The sequence below is a fragment of the Rhinolophus ferrumequinum genome, chromosome 7 (assembly GCF_004115265.2).
Source record: "Rhinolophus ferrumequinum isolate MPI-CBG mRhiFer1 chromosome 7, mRhiFer1_v1.p, whole genome shotgun sequence".
Lineage (NCBI taxonomy): Eukaryota > Metazoa > Chordata > Mammalia > Chiroptera > Rhinolophidae > Rhinolophus > Rhinolophus ferrumequinum.
The window spans coordinates 57,363,482-57,381,818 of NC_046290.1; the positions used below are offsets into that span (position 1 = coordinate 57,363,482).

Below are 18,337 nucleotides of genomic sequence, written 5' to 3' on the forward strand. Positions count from 1 at the left end.
ACAAAGTAAGAATAGCACTGACCACTCAGTACAAATATATAATTACTTCATAATCAATGTAAATTTGATTACTTTCCCATTATAATCTTTCTTCTTTCACAGCTCTTTTACTTTTTGATGACTATTTTACTTCTAAGAAATATCAGACCTTTCCCTTTGCAATTCATTTTCGAACATACATGAGCTTTTATTTCAATGATTCCTAACCTATTTTTAGCCACAGATCTCTTTGAGAATTTGATAAAATTTATGAACCACTTCTTCAAAATGTTCACACACACCAACATTTGCATGAAGTTTTAAGGAGTCTGCTGAGCACTCTCCCTTCTCAATGTCATTTGTGTACCCCAGATTATGAACTCCTGATCTTCTATGCGTCAGTCATTGATTATCTGTTTTATTTTTATGACAACCTCTATGGAAGGTACTGTTATCCTCGTGACACAGCAGAGGAAACTGGGCCACATCAAGTAGTATCGCTGGGATTTGAATCAATGTGTCTTACCTTCCCTAGATCCTTTCACTTACATATTCTTACTTATAAAGTAACTCTCAAAACTCACTCACCTAAACCTCGTCTTACATTGGCCCGCATCTGTCCAATCAGCTTCCTCCACATGCCAACTATTTTAACAATTTACCCATTCATCTGAGAAAAATCAAGTCTAGGAAAGCTGCCACACCCCTCAGGAGGCTTAAAGAATTATTTTTAAATAGTTATCCCCTTGCTACGTGGTCTCTGGAAGCAGCTTCCTAAAATCCAGCCTAGCTATAAGTTCACTACTGAGGCCGGTTCCTTTGTCCACAGCTTCTTTGTAAATGTCAGGCTTATGATAAATAGGGATGTGGCTGGGCAAGGTTTTCTAAGTTCTCAGTCTCCTTTTTCTGGCCTACTTACCTCCTGGTTGACAATGTAGCCTCGTCCTAGAACCATTACTGTGCCTCTCATCCTCTCTCAGCATTAAACAAAAAATGAACTATATGGTAGACAGAATTTTCGAACAACTGGTTACATAAGGCAGGTGAAAACACTACCTCAACCAGGGAGTTATTTTTTAAAGATTTGTATGTCTAAATGCAAAATAAAAAATTTACCTTCTTGTTCTTCTGTACATCAGCAGCCAGACGGACAAATTTACTGTTTGTTTGACTGACTGATTATTGGAGCAGAAGGGTGAATGAGTTAAAGTTCCATTAGATGAATTAAACATGGGCAGATTCAGGTTTTGTGGATCCTGAAACATAAACAATTTAGGGGGATTCTCAAGGAAAATACGTAATCATGTATATAAAATTAGGTTAAAAAGTGGTTACTTAGAATGAAAATCATATCAAAACACAATTATAACACTGAAAATACAGATGTTAGAAAATCCGGAAAAATAACGTAATTTTTATTAGGTGACACATCTCTGGCCCAGCACCTCATGACATGAGGCTGGATGAGTCAGCACAGTGGGAGTTGGCGATATTCTAAAAATCAGTCCTATACTTGGATGGCCAGCAGTAACCAACCATGGAAGTGACAGTAAAATACATAAACTTACCTCACAAAACGTACCTGTAATTCAACTTGCTCTTAGCTGGAAGCCCCAGCCAATCTAACAAATTCAACCTCAGGAGCAGTGCAACCGAGGAAGATGTCTGAGTTTGAGTCGGCCATCTTAAACAACTACAAATGTTAAAATTGATAAGATTCAGGAAAACAGCTGCTATCCCATTCTTCATTTTGCCTAGTAGCAAATAATTTTCTTCTTCTGACACCATCACATGGTGTTTGCTTGGGGCTGAATGTGGACTCTTAGATGGCCTCTCCTCTTTGCAGAATGAATCTCATCCCTTCTTTCACTGTCTCTAATCTAAACCCCACCTCTAGGTTCCTCTAGCTTTGTCTCTGGATAAATGTATGCTCTATAGATTTAGTGTTTTCTGTTTTGTTTCATTAGCAACTACAAAGATGAAGAATTTTTGGAAAGAGACTGAGACAGACCATCTATTTTCTCCTTTATCTTATGAATAAGAAACCCTGCTCAAAGCGCTTATAATTCAGATTCCCAGACTTCAAAAATAGTGGTTTAAATGTTTCATACTGCTATCCCCACATCTATGATTCTAGAATGTAACTTTCAGTATTATTCCAACTGCTGTTTGAATTTCCCGCCTTGATTATTCTTAACATTATGAGTACTGATAACTCCTAACATCTTCATTTTCTTAACATTCAAAGATTCAGCAACACAAACTCCAACTTTCAAGGCAGCTTTTGTCCATTATAAAGTTTTCCCTAAAAAACAAATTTATATTAGTTCTTAACAAAGCATTTACCACTCCATATGGCAACCTTGTCTTAACTAGGTTAAGGTACTTCAGAGCAGACTCTCTTGTTCACATTTAAATGCACAGCATACATTACAGTGGCAAATACTAACTACTAAATATTTACTCTGAAAACTAATGCACATTTGAAAGATACACATCACTAAAACATACACTTAGTTTATAGAGGTATGATTATCAATGAAAACACTTGGAACTTGGCCTTGCTTTTTTAACGTTAACTGTTACCACACAGGCAATAGCCGTTGCAGAAATTGATGGAGGTTTCAATTTTCAGATAACCTCAAAAGGTTAGTCAGCGCAAGTTCCAACCTTGTAATCTAGGAAGAAAACACCCCAGCTCACTCCACCCTAAAACATAAAAACCCATGATGAACCTTACTGGGTTCCGTTACGCAGATTTCTACCCCTCACCTTCTGAATCCATTGCCCTGAGGGTGCCATCTTCTCCAGGGTCTTCATTTTCTACCTTACTGATTAGACCAAAAATAATGAGTTCTTTCCTTGGATTCTGAATTGTGGAAGATCGTAGCATTTCCTTTTAACACTGGAAGCCAGATGAGATTGCGGGATATCCTTGCTTTTATTTTACTTGGTTCTTCTGCTTTTTTTCCTTTGCTTAATGGTGTCAGAAAGCATCAGAAACCCATCTAGAGTCTTAAAAATATGTAGAGGTAGATTTATGAGAAACACCGTAAAGCAGTAATAGTATTTTGGCTTGACCAAAAAAGGAGGAGCAAGTTTCTGAAACTTTTCAGGAATTGGTAAATGCTCTGGCTCTCAGACTTTTTGATTTCAGGAACTAATAATCAACTTTTTATTGTAGTGCTATTTCATTATTGGTAGATCAAACCTACTAGCATCATTTCAAAGCAAAAGATATTGTTAACATTACAAACTCTAGAAGCAATCTTAGAATAAAGAACAATCCTTTCAATTGTATTACTTTAGCTTCAAGAAAACTTATTACATTGTCCTATTCTCCTTATCTGGCTACAGAAGAGCAAATACTCCACTACATTCAGAACCTATGAGTTCTGTTCTCACTCGGCATTCCTACAGTCCAATATTTATAACATTTTAATAACCCATAAACTTCATATGTATTTTTAAAATAAACTTTTACTAGTTTTAGATTTACAGAAAAATTGCTTAGTACAGAGCGCTCCATACACCCCATACTCTGTTGCTCCTGTCTTACATTAGGATGGCACATTTATCACAACTAATGAACCAGTACTGGTTCATTACTACCTAAGATCATACTTTATTCAGATTTCCTTAGTTTTTACCCAAAGTCCTTTTTGGCTTCCAGGATCCCATGAAGGATACATTACATTTAGTCTTTATGTCTCCTTTCTCTCCTCTAGGCTCTAAGTTTCTCAGAATTTCCTTATTTTGGTATTCTTAGAAGTTCTGAGAAGTGCTGGTCAGGTATTTTGCAAATTCTCTCAGCTGCCGTTTTTCTGATGGTTTTCTCATGATTAGAAAGGTGTTATTGGTTTTGAGGAAGACAACTGAGGTAAAGTGCCATTCTCATCACATTATATTAATGTAACTTACTGTTGATATGAATCACTTCACTGAGGTGATGTTTGTCAGGTTTCTGCACTGTTAAGGTTAGCTACTTTTTCCCTTCTACATTGAACTCTTTGTAAGGAGTCACTATGCGTGTAGTACTATGCCGAATAGTGTTCCATTGTACCCATATACCAGTGCATGGATCTACTCTACTATTGCTGGGACACTTAGGTTGCTTCCAGTCTGGGGCTATTAAGAATAAAGCTGCTATAAACATACTAACCAATCTTTTTGTGAATGCATTTTTATTTCACTTGGGTAAGCAAGTATAGAATTGCTGGGGTAAGTATATTTTTAATTTTATACGAAATGCTAGAACTTTTTATGAAGTGGTTATATCATTTCTAATGTGGCTGTACCACAACGTATGAGTGTTCCAGATGCCTCACATCCTTGCCAATATTTTGGTGTCAGTTTTTAATTTTACCCATTCCAGTAGGTATATAGTGGTATTTCATTGTGGTATTAATTAGCATTTTCCTGGTGATAAACGATGTTGAGTGACACATCTTTGAAAATAGTAAGTGAATGGAAGCCTGTCTCTGAACAGACTCTTGGTGGGGGACAAAAAGTCTCTAGTAAGAAATTGAAAGCTGGAAAAACTGCGGCCTTCCACTTCCTGTCCAAATGAAGTTAACAGGGACCAGATGCACTCTTCTATCTTACAAAACTAAAACACTCAACAAAATACATGAAAAAAGTTTTCAGATATTGAACAGGCAGCACAGGATAGTGATTCCTAAAAATTATGAGGTGAACTTTGACTGCTCCAGCTTACTGAGTGAAGGATCTAAGCCACAGCACAGGAAAGAACTGAAACTGAGAATCCAGTTAAGAGCATCCGAAAGGAGAGCACAGAGAGAGCTCCAGATATTTGGCAGAGGGTTCCTTCACGTCTTCAGCTGAGTTCTGATCAATAGATGCATCTGAAATTACCCAATGTTGGGTGAAGAACCACCAGAATGGAATAAGCAGAACAATCCTTGGGACTCAAACAGGGGTAGTTATAGCTCCTGTTCCCACCAGACAAAGTGAGAAAACTTTCTAATAATACATGGGAGCATTGGTGGGGTACTCAGAAGGATCTTTATTTCTTCAGTAGTGGGTAAACATTAGCACGCAATTAAAGGCTGCTCTTCAAAGTAAGCCTCAAAAGAATCAAAACGATCTCTAGGTTTCCTAGTAAGTTAACTGCATTCCAGAACAAAACTCAGGAATATTTTTAAAAAGTATAAAAACATCCAGTACCCAACAAGGCAAAATTCAGTGCCTAGCATCCAGTCAAGAATGCAAAAAAGCAGGAATATACGTGTGACCCATAATGAGAGGAAAAATCATTCAATACATAGCTCCAAATGACACAGAAGATAAAATTAGTAGACAAGGACAATATATCAGCTATTGTAAATATGTTTTGTATGTTCAAGAAAATAGAGGAAAATATGAACATGTTAAAGAGAAACATGGAGGAAATAAAAAAGACCCTAATTGAATTTCTAGAGATTAAACAAATAAAGGTCTGAGATGAAAAATACACTAGATAAAACTGAACATCAGATTAGACATGGCACAAAAAATTAGTGCAATTCAACACATAGCAATAAAAGCTATCCAAAATAAAGCAGATAGGAAAAAAAACTGGAAAAAAAAAGAAGTGTCAATGAGTTGTGGGACAAATTCAATTTAATAATGACAAAATTTTTTTTTATTGTATTACAAGCCAGCAACAAATACAGCTGAATAATTATAAACGCAGTACTTCAAAATTCTCAAATGGAGTGAGAAGACCAGAAAATAATTTTCTTTCAACACATTCTTCTGCAGAAAGAGCTGTCAAAAAAAAAACTATTGTAAAAGCCAACAATGTACTACAACTGCATTTCTACTTCTTTCCTCAGGATGGAAAAATTAAGTCTTTAACTCAACCTGAGATAAAAACCCAGGTATCTAAGAACCTTAGTGAACTCAGTACAGGAACCAAAGAAAACTATAACAAGAATCCTATTAATTGCTACAGGTTCAGCACCTTTTCATGTGCTTTTGGTCAACTGTAAAGTGTCTATATGACCAACAACATTCCTTTGTCTCAGGTTTTGAGAATATTTTATCTCAAGCTATGATTTTCTTAACAGGTTTTTTTGACGAGTTTTTAATTTCTATGAAATTGCTCTTATCATTAAAATAAATTTTATAATTACGTGTCCTAAGCAACCTCTGTCAACCTCTAAAGTCATCAAATATTCTCTTACGATTTCTTCTAAAAACTTTATGGTTTTAGCTTTTACAATGAGGTATATGGACCCCCTGAATTAATCTTTGTGTAGTATGATGTAGGGATTGAGGCTCATTAAAATGTGGATATACAATTATTCTAGTGCCAACAGTTGAAATGACAGCTTTTCCCCATTGTTGCAATGTTGCTTTTAAAATTTTACCAGTAAATTAAATATTTTTAATAATTAACATTTTAAAATAAAATTTTTTGGACTTTTCCTATAGTTCAGTTCTCTCATGTTGAAATTTGGTTTCAACAAACTATTCAGTTGACAGATTATTAACTTTAGACATCAGCCACTTATCCAAAACAGGTATGTGGACAACCTACTATAATAGAAATTTAAATATGTAGGAAAAAAATTACATGTCATGTTCTAAAGAACTGTTAAAACTAGAAATGAAAGAACAAGTAAATATGCATATAAACATAATTAAAATAATTTCTGTATCTTATCATTGCTACTTGTTTAACATAATTCTACTAACATGGTGTCATTTGTTTAGTCTTTTACAATTTTCTATTTATAAGTATAAATTGTTATACTATAGAACTACAGAAAGAAAAATGCAACCCAAATAAACAAAATAGATGTTAAAACTAATTTTTGTAGAGCACTATTTAAAAAAAACACATCTCCCTCTTTTTCAATACTTCAACAATGGGTACTTAATATACTCAAACTGTTATATACTTGAAATTTTGACGTTATTAGTCCAAATTTGTCCTCAGTCATGTTATCCTTTGAGTAATTTTACCTTTGTGTAACTGATTATCTGACATATTAAAGAGCAGTGGGTAAAATTTGTCTGCCAAATAGACACAACATATTGCTTTACGGTCTTACAACTCTTTTGAAACCCTCTGGGTCTTTAAAGGTTCTACAGAAATGAAATGTAAACATTTCCAAGTTAAATTAAAAAGTACTTGACAAAGAAATTATAAAAATGGACTCATGAGATTATATTTGTTGTACGCTTTCCTGTTCATTAGCAAACAAACAACATTTAATTCGATGGCTATGATCCTTCCTGTACAATACAACTGAATAGGAGAACACATAATATTGTCATCATTTTAAAAATTCCTTTATTGACCTCACAATTAGCAAAGCCCATGCAATCAGGGTGTTGTGTCAACCAAAGAACTACCATGATACAATTAAGGAAAATAAAAGTATGATGGTCCTCATTTCCGTCAAGTTATTACTCAGAAATCACCTTCTCAGTGAGGCTTTCCCTCAATACTCTATTTAAAAATTTAACTTTATCCTTCATAACCCCCCTTCCCTGATTCCCCTTATCTTCCACTAATCAGATCTTATCACTAACATGCCCTATATTTGACTCATATTTATCTTTGTTTAATATCTGCACTCCCCCACTAGACTCTAAACTCCTGGAGGGCAGGGATTGTGATGTTTTGTTCACTGTGCTATCTAGGTAGTCTTTGGAACATTAAAGGCACTCAAATATTTATTGTACAAATAATGAAATGAGTACAAACAAAAACATTCCTGGAGAAAACACTCTTTTGAAGTCATTTTCAGAATGTCTTCCAACTAACATGAAGCCATTCCTGAAGCCAAAAATAGCAATTCATTTTTCTCATGTTAACACAAAGCAGACACAGAAAATATGTAGCCATACATTTAATGTAAAAACAATTTTACGTGATAAAACTGAGGTCAACAGTGATAATACAATTGTATTTAATTAGTATAGGTTGAATACCTAGTAAGTGCAAAAAACAATTATAGGCAGAAATGGTGTAAGAAGAGAGGTTTCTGGATTTTTAAATTAACATTCTGTCCACAAAATTATGCTGCTATGTCATTTGAGATAATGAATAGTCTTTTGCCAAATGGGAGAAAAGAGGGGAATAACCACGTATAGGCAGTTTTAAAAAATAATAATAAACAACCAAGCCAAAAACAAAACAAAACAAAAAACTCTGATCCATTAAAGATAGGCCCATCCAACATAAATAAGTGTACTGCTAAAGGAGTCCCGTAATAACAAAAGACAAGCATGTGCATAGGCTATATCTGGTTTTACTTTTTTTCTTATAAACAAAAAGACATGAAAATGTTTAACATTTTAAAGAATGAAAAGATTGACATTAGCCTGACCATCCTTAGTGTTCACATCAGACATGTAAACAGCAAGGCATATAAACAGCACAGCTATAAACCCAAGTTATAGATATAATGAGATGAGTGGGAGTTAAAAGATGAGGTTGCATGACTATTTGAGACACTGGGTTCAAGCTCTAGGATCATAAGTATGTTTAAATCTGATTCTTTAAGCTACCTAAAGCTCTGTGAAGACACAAAATGATCCAAATTCAAAAATCACTTAGCTTTATTTTGCTGAATAGAGCCATATACTACCATGATACACCATTTTCAATTATGAGATGGCTCAGAAAGTGTGTATGAATTCAGAGAATGTTGAGACCCTACGCTTTGCAGTACTGAGAATTTAAGCTTTCATTTGAAAGAATAAAATCTATCCAGTGAAGTTTCAATTATAAATTTCATAATGAATTCTACTTATTGCTTCCTGGACCTATCAATTCCATTAATGGATGAATATCTCTTCTGAATCATAACTCAGGAAGAAATGTTACTATATTATCAATGATATTTATATCAGAAACAATAAGACAATGAGCCCATTCTATTTGGATGCATCGGTCATTTATACACAGCAAATGGAATTCTGGGGAAAATACCAAAGATAATAAACATGTATAGGGATATTAAGATAAAATTATAGGCTTTTTATTTCAAACAAACCAATTGGGGGAGGAGGGAGAATAGAGCTCTGATTTTTATAGCGCAATGGGCAGCACGGGGGAGAAGAAACAAATAAATTATCAAATAAAACTCCACAAATCATACAAAATAAGATTTTAAGAATTCCCAGGTAATTTCACAAAAATATACAATAAAAGTAACTGACCTCTGAAGCACATGTTGACTAGAGTCTAATATGAAAAATAAAATAATTCTACTGATGTAATTTAGGCTATTAAATATTATTTGGAATCACTCTGCAACACATACATGTATCAAATCATTGTTATACATCTAAAGCTAATACAATGTTATAAATCAATTATATCTGAATTTTAAAATATTTGGTTTACATAAAGTACAAACCCTTTTGCACTTAAAGAACATAAATCTTGGTACAAAGACAAGATGCATAAATAAACCAGTTAGTAATTATAACCATCATTCTCTTCAAATTTGCTTCTAAAGGCTTAAACAAACAAAATAAGAAACCAAACCCATTACTTAATGTGCAGCTTGTGTAAGTTCATTATACTGAGGGAGAATTCAAGTTTGAAAAGTATAAGTCAATAGTATTTTAGAAATATGTTATTCCATCCAATAATGCTATGCCTCTTTTCCCTATATAAATCCACTGTACAATCCTTGAAACTCAAAATAATTTTAATTATAATTTTAAAAATGTAGTTTTTAAATAAGAATGGTTATATCAGGTGAGATTCTTTTCAAGTTCAACACGTGAGAATTTTCACATAAAATGTCATACTTTGCTGTTATCTTGTAATAAGATACTTATTTTAGTGATGCTGATATATCTTCAGATATATTTGGCATGAATGCTTCTTTTGGAAATACACATGAAGTATCATTAGGCTATAGTCACAATTCATTTCAACCAGTTTTACCAACTTAAACACTTATCTTATTATTCAGACTTAAAATAGCAGCTATTTTTAAAATATTTAATCTACACTAAAATATAGGAATTTGCTGCATTGAGATTATTCAAATGAAAGTGAACCATGAGTCTTGAAAGTAATTCCAAAAGAAGTTTCAAAATTGCTTTCCAGTAGTGACAACAGCACTGAAATAGAAAATATATCCTCTAAAGACAGTTGTATGGAAGAATATTTATCAACTCTACCATTTGTTTAAAAAATAAACAAACATGTTTATCTCAGATCCATTCCCTTTAAAATTGTAACCCTTCATTTTGGGTTTAGATGTAAAAAGCATGAAAAACAATTTTGCAAGTTTTTAAACTTTCGTTTAAATTTTTCAATCAAATTCTATTTCTAGACTATAAAATAAAAATTCAACATTTCCAATTCTAGACACTACAGAAAAACAAGTCCTAATTACCACGATTTAAATGATACCTGTAGGTATGTTTAGACTGGGAAGGGTTCTGATTTTTGAAAATAACAGAAAAAGAATTTTTATTTGGGAGAAATCACCTATTTATAAAATATAACTACTCTCACACAGGTAACACAAATAAATTGCTTGCTCTAATGAACTTTGAAAATGTGTTTTAATCTCATTCCAAAAAGAAAGAAAAGTTCTAGATACAAATACATCTCATTCAATCATGTTTTAACATACATTCAGCAACTTAAAATATTATAAGGATCCAATATTTTCATCTTTTATAATCTCCATATATTATATATTTAATATATAATAGATACAATACATACAAGTAGTCAGCAGGATTACAAAGGAACTTTCTAAAAGTTTGATCCATATTGATAAATATTTTTAGATTAAAAAGAACTATTTAGGATCATAAAATAAAACATGGGAGGCCCAAACCTAACAGCAAGACTGCAAATGTTCATATAGCCAATCATTTTGAAAGATCCTTCAAGTTGGATAGAACACATTTTAAAACAATACTCTTGCTACTTTCAAGCAGCAGTACTTATAGATATCAAGCATGTACATCTCCATTAAATTTAAAATTACTATGCAGCTTTCTTTACTGTAATATACAGTAGCTATTTCTTCATTTCTGTTGGATTTGTTGTTGTTTGCAGAATGTGACTAATAATTACCAACAGAAGCGACTTTAGTTCTTCTCCCCCTCTAAAACATGGCTCAGTTTGAAGGTTGTTCTATAGGCAGCCACATGAATATTAAAAGTACCTTAATACCATTAAGAGCAATCAGTCATTAACTGGAGTTACATGAAAACTTTCAAAGACTGCTGGAGGTTTCTGTAAACCAAGGTAATCAGAAATATTACCCTGTGGATAGAACTCTCACATCAGTTAATACAAGGAGTTAAAATTCCAATGCCACAGTATAGCACTTAACAATCTATTCTGTAATTTTCCATATTATACCATTAATTCACCCTGAGAATACAGAGGAAGCATTTCAAACAAGATATCCTGATATGGTTTTTTTTCCTTTGTACTTGCTTTCTTCTGGTTTTTGTCAGCCCTTCAAGGGCACAAATATGTGAATCCAAAGTGTGACTTGGATATTCATTTTTGTTAACCGAGAGTCACGCCACAGTGAGATATTGGTGATAGAAAAGCCCAAAAAGGCTTGTAGAAAACAAACAGGCAGCAATCCACCAGGTCAGAAAAGACAAAAGTCCTCGAAAAAGCAGAGGAGTGAAAATGTTTTTTAAGCTGCTCAGTGCCACTGTTATTTGTGTAACAGTTACCTTCATATTCCCATCAGCAGAGGGTAATTCATGGTAAACAGAATTGGAGGGTAGACTAGTATCCACTGGCAAGGTAGAAATAGATTCTGGATAAATGCCCCAGGAATGATTACCTAGAAAATTCAAGACACAAATAACACTTGAAGATTAACTAATTCCAAAGCTTCTTGTTAAAAAAATTAATAAATTCTTTAACTCATATTTGAAATTAAGAATAAGAAATTTAGTGCTTATGTTAAAAATAAAGTAAAATAATAATCTTTCTATATACCTCTTAAAAAATTCACTTAACTTGACCAGACTACAATCTGGCTTCTTCAGTAAAAGTACAGATAAAAGCTACAAATCTAATTTACTTTTAATAACAGCATAAAATTGGACAAAATAATAAAAACAATTTTTCCTTGTATAATACATGAATCAACTACTTCTACTGAGTGGCAGGGACAGATTCAATAACTTCTACTTAGAATTCTTTTCTTCCTCTAGAATATCAGAGTAAATTTCTTCCTCAGAAACCATCTATGATTTCAATGTGAAAGGCTATTAATAGCTTGCAGAATTTTTTTCATGATATATTTTCCAATGTTGGATAGGATATGAATCACATAATTTACAATTGAGATACTCCTTATGTTCCATAGATTCCTAAAGGACATTTACATCTAACATTAGCTCTATGGTGTGTCTACTAAACCCACCCCAAAAATACTTTTAAGTTCCTTTAGCTTCTTAACCCTCCCCACTGGCACCAAGGGAAACGATCAATACAGTAATGGATAGTTCCTGAATAATACCACACAAGGACTTGATAGCTTAGCGAACACTTATAGGAGAACTTGGTTCTTCCAGAGAAATCTTTACTCTTTCAACATAAGTTATCTATAAAGTAGACCTCACCAAAGGATTCTGTAGTTCATATAAGTTTACAAGTACCTTGTAATAATTTAAATGTTAGGCACTAACAAAATCTTAAATCATCCTTTCATAACAAAATAAGATCAGCAGTGCTCATTCCAGTTATTCAGTAAATTTGAAAATTAACCTTCATCAAACAATTCTTATAAGTAAAGCATAACATTTAAAAAATATGGGCCTGATTTTCAAAATCAAGATGAGGAGCCAACTTCTACAGCCAGAAGTTTCTCATGTTTCTTCTTAAAATTTTTAAAGAGGGAAACAATTATAAAAGGCATTCTTCTTCTAACAAAAAGCATTATTAATTATAGATAGAAAATAAAACGTTTCCCAGTTGCCAGGGCATGCCTACCTAGTGTTTTCAAAAGCAGAGTTGTGTGAAGCAGCATTACCAGAGGTGCAACATACTGCAGCGCAATGACACAAAGGTAATAAAAGACTCGAGCCACCTGCAACCAACAACATTCTTAAGTGTCTAATATGGCTGACATGTTATGAATAAATTAAATTTTCATATAATTGTCAAACTCAATTGCTTAAGAGATTAAGTAATCCTTTCATAAAAAGGAAGCTAAATGGTAGTAAGTTTTCACTTCATTATAAATGCCCCTAAACTGACTTCAGAAAGGCTGTTTGAAGAGAAGTTTTTTTAAAATGTGAAAATATTAAAGTAAATTTCTTAAAAATAGTTCTTAAGTGACGAACATAAATTGGAGAAAATAACCACTAAAATTTAAATGGTATACGAGGTCTGGCAATTAAGTTCGCGAACTCATCCTAGAAAAAGCACTACATACCTCATTGCTGAATATCACTATGGTCACCTTCGAAGTACTCCCCTTGGGAAGCCATACATTTATGCCAGATCCCAGTCTGTCCTTCAAAGCAATTTTGGAATACTTTTTCTGGAATGGCCAACACACAGCTGTTGTCGTATTACCCTTGATGTTCTGAATGTCATCAAAATGTCTTCCTTTCAATATTTCCTTTATCTTCGGGTAAAGAAAGATGTCATTGGGGGCCAGATCAAGTGAGTAGGGAGCGTGTTCCAATACAGTTACTTGTTTACTGGCTAAAAACTCCCTCACAGACAGAGCCGTGTGAGCTGGTGCATTGTCGTGATGCAAGAGCCATCAATTATTGGTGAAAAGTTCAGGTTGTCTAACTTTTTCACGCAGCCTTTTCAGCACTTCCAAATGTTAACTGTTTGCCCAGTTGGTACAAATTCATAATGAATAATCCCTTTGATATCAAAACAGGTTAGCAACATCGTTTTGACTCTTAATTTGAATAGAAGGAACATTTTTGGTCATGGAGAATTGGCTGACTTCCACTGTGCACTTTGATGCTTTGTTTCAGGGTCATATTGGTACACCCATATTTCATCACCAGTGATAACATGGCCCAAAACATCATCTTGCCTCTCCAAAAGTCTTGGCAAACTTCAACTCTCCTTTGCTTTTGTTCATCAGTGGGCTCCTTCAGGACCATTTTTGCTCACACCTTTCTCATGCCAACATTTTCAGTTAAGATTTTCCTAACTGTTTCTCTATCAATGTTTACTTGGTCTGTTATGCTTCTTACAGTCAGCCGATGATTTTGACGCACAATTGGATGAATTTTTGCAATGTTTTCATCAGTTCTACTCGTTCCTGGCCGCCCTGACCTCTCTTCATTAGTGACGTGTTCTCTCCCCTCAGAAAAATGTTTAATCCATTTGTACACTTCCGTTTTCTTCATGGCATTATCCCCATAAACTTGGACTACCATGTCCCTGATTTCACTTCCACTCTTGCCAAGTTTAACAAGAAATTTAATGTTTATTCATTGCTCTAATTCAAGCCCAGACACTCTCGCGATAGAACACAAAAACACACAACAATGAACGCCACTCAGCAAGACACGGCCACACGTCGACATGAAGACAGCTATGAGACACTGATATACCAAGGTTATGAAACTTTACCGAGCTGTTTGTACAGTGCTGCTGATGTAGCGCACAGGGTGGCAAGTTTGCTAACTTGTCAGACCTCGTATATTCATTTACATTTCAAATATAAAACAAAATGCTAAAATCTCTAATGACACCTAAAACATTTAATGAAATAACAGCAACAGAGTTATATATGAGCATAAACCCCTTATAAATAAAAACATTAAAATCCCCATCCTATATGAACATATTTACTGAGTTCAAATTACAGAAAATATAAAAATATATAAAGAAAACACAGAAAAAAAAGTTGTTTGAATCTTTATAACCACTCCTAACTTATAAATCAGAGTCAAAAACAGGAGATCCAACTTCAATTCTCTAAAAAGAGATGATCAGGTAACAGGTCCAGTTCATTACAACAGTGAGTGGATTCCTAGCACTTTGCTTCTCTTGAAACTCCATTAAGTTAGATATTTACGTTTCATGTTAAATACTTAGAATACTGTTAAAAAGAATAAATGTAGTCATTGAAACTGGTATTTCCTACCTTTTAATTCATACAGGATGGACAGTATATTGTAATGTCTTTCAAATCAATTAGGGGCCCCATTTTAGCAACAGTAGACATACCCCAGCTTTGATACTTCAAACACTTGAGGCAAGGAGAGGAATTGAGACCCTTTATTCACTTAGCACCAAAATCAAACCAAGGTCTCTCTGGTGTCTGTTTAAAGTTGTCCCATTTATTTACAATAAGAATATTATAAAATAAAATGATTATTAATGGAAACCAAATTCTTTTTTTCTTGCAACACAGTATTTGCTATTTTTCATTTTAACTATAGTTTAAAACTTACCATTTTCTGTAGCTCAACCGTACTTATTCGCCCTGCTTCTTTCTTCATCTGATGCACACATTTCTGGGCTAAGTTCAAGTAAGCTTGCAGGTGACTACGCATCATGGCCAATCGCAAAGCACACAGCAGGATTATTAACCAGAGTCTCAGGGTATCGAACGTAGCTTCTGTCATTCTACAGATCAAAAGGGTGACATGGTGCTCTCAAAGATCCAAGTATGCCAGCATGCTAGTCATATGTATGAGTGTTCACCATATAAGACGTAGGAAACCTACATTAGCTTGAGACGTAAACAAAAGTATCCCACTGTCACAGGCTTACCTATATAATATCCATATATGTTCACTTGTATAACAGAACCAGATAGATAAATGCATCCTGAAAGTAAAGTAGTAACAGATATCTAGAAGAAAAAACTATAACAGTACTTGGGATCCTTCTCTACCTTCCTCCACGGGGGGAAGAGGAGGGGAAATGGCTGTGGAATGAAGAGAAGTTTGGTGCACTTACACTGGAAATTGCAAAAAAGAAAAAAGGAAGTAATAGGAGAGTGCCGAGCAACTCTCAAGAATGACCCATATATTACTGGCTAGAGTTCTGTCAATCATATAGATAGTTGGATAGGATCTTTTAATCTCCTAAGTTCCTGATTGGCATCATTGGAAAACATCAAGATTCTGATACATTATGAAGAAATGAAATGCTTCCGATTCCTTTTCAACAAGTCACCTGCTATGTACATGCTGAAGCTGGCTCAGTTTCTGAGCAATTGCTCAAGGCTAAGGTTAGGACTCCAGATGAGATGTACCCTCAGGACACTTTTTTCAGAAACTAGACTACTGGCAAGGGCTCCTTAAAGGGTTTTAGAAAGGTTAATTTCTGATGTCATTTTGGGGTTTAATGTTTTTAAAGGACCATGGTTTCTGCTTTGCTAAAGGATTATATTGTGAGTAATTTGAAAATAATGGCTACACCATGCTTGGCATCTGGTCTAATCTCTAGCACATAACAGGTACTTAACATATGACTGTTGAAATGTGTGGAGTGACTTGCCACAATAAGATCTGGAACTTACAAGGGTCTCTCCCTCAAAATTTTAAGACCATGAGGATAGAATGCATGGCTATAAAAAAAAAAAATGGGAAAAGATAAAACATCTTACAACATTTCTTCCTCAAACAGGTTCCGTTATCACCCTTTCTTCTGTCTAATTTTAAGTAGCTAGGAAAGGAACTAAAACTACAATATAAAAGTTGCCTTGGGAAATCAAGTTGAAGAATAGTATAGGAAACAGAGGCAGCTGAAAAGAACATGTGAAAGTGTACATTTTTTTATTTGAACTATTTATGAAATAGAGGTCAGACATCGGGATGCAACAGAGGCTTTATTATGTGTATGCTCTCTGATTTCCTTTTGACAAGGTCATTAGTGCACATGGATATAAAAATTCCAATGGAAAAGAACTGTTGGTTAGGTAGAATAAAGGCATAACTTTATATCCGTAACTTACAATTCCATTATAATAAACAATGACAGCAAGGAGACAGTCATGTAAGACTGACAGTACGTAAGACGCAAAGCCACCCACAGCCTTGAGCTCTTCCAAGGGGCCTATAGACAGCACTGGTCCCTGGAGTTGTGCAACAAGGAGGCTTGACTGGTAGCATGCTGAAGACAGCTATTATCTAGGCTTTGAGATAATAGAATGATGGGAATGGAATAAAGCAGTGTATCAAAAAATATTTGCTCAGTTTATGAGGAGTTAAGGATTTAGGATAATAGTCATTCAATAGTACCTTCTAATTCATAACTTCATAACTTAACTAACTTCATAAAGATGTGGTAAATTGATCTGATGGAGTATCTCAGAGAAACCCTGACCTGGGATAAAATATATAGGTAAAGAACAGGCAGAAGACATTTCTACTAATTTCTGAAGCCACTCTAAGTTTCACTGTATATGCTGTCTTTTTGTTTTCTTCTTGCAAGGTCACAAGCACACCTGGACTGTTTGCTCACATTTTATTTTTTTGTTGCTAAATTAGAACACACGGATAGATTTAAACAAATTTCCAGCTTGTAACTGCATTGTAACCATTTTTGCTTCTGATTACAAATAAAGTCCTTTCCACAAACCATTCAGTCTATGTAACATGAAAAACCTGTCACTTGTTTTCTTCTTCATCTCATTCTCTTTGACTGACTGGCATCCATTCTTTCTCAATCTACCACATGGACTGGATTTTAAACAAAAATGCAATCATTTCTGTCTAATCACTTAATGTAATGGTCTGACAAATAAAAAATAGGATGGAGCAAAGAAAAGGCTGTAATTTTGAAGTGCTTATGAAACAGGTCAGAAATGGGGATGGGACAAAGGAAATAAAGCTATATTAAGAGGATCCTAGGTCTTCATGTACAACAAAATTGTTCCTATAATATAATATATACCCAAGGGGAAAATTCCATATCCCCATTTCTTTTAAGCATAGTATTTGCTACTAATTTGCACAGTTTAGTTAGGGTGACAGTGAGAAATAAATGTTGGTATAACCACCAAATGCTTTATATGTACCAAATCTGACCGAATAACCTTAGCCAAATTATTTAATTTCTGAGTCCATTATTTCAGCCATAAAATGAGATGAGAACAGCAATCACAAATAGAATTACTACAAGAATGAATGTGATAAAATATGTGAAGTATCAATACCTAGCATAATAACTGATGTATGATGGGTATATCATAAATGCTGGTTTCCTTGTTTTCCTAACTAAACTAAGGCAAATATAAAATCAGAGAATATTATTACCAGCGTATAAAATCTAAGTAATATGACCAAACTTCAAAGGACTGGGAATGCTTTCAGTATTAGACATGAGTTAGAAGTTTCTCTGAAATTTTTGTCTAGAACCCTAGGATCCTTAGGATATACTTTTAAATAGTGAATCTGA

At 34.1% G+C, this 18,337-nt stretch overlaps 1 protein-coding gene across 4 annotated transcripts in view; it reads right to left on the reverse strand.

Annotated features, from left to right (window-relative positions):
* Positions 1–5,595: 5,595 nt before the first annotated feature.
* TMEM161B (transmembrane protein 161B) overlaps positions 5,596–18,337 on the reverse strand; it is a 73,301-nt gene continuing 60,559 nt past the window's right edge. For 3 of the 4 annotated variants that reach the window (XM_033110270.1, XM_033110267.1, XM_033110269.1), the window contains 3 exons: positions 15,382–15,556; positions 12,941–13,037; positions 8,957–11,783 (listed from right to left, as the gene is read on the reverse strand). In XM_033110270.1, coding sequence (XP_032966161.1) covers positions 11,506–11,783; positions 12,941–13,037; positions 15,382–15,556 — 550 coding nt within the window. In that variant the 3' untranslated portion in view covers positions 8,957–11,505. Of the gene's footprint in view, positions 5,749–8,956; positions 11,784–12,940; positions 13,038–15,381; positions 15,557–18,337 lie in introns of those variants that run through there. The other variant, XM_033110268.1, reaches the window with a different exon arrangement.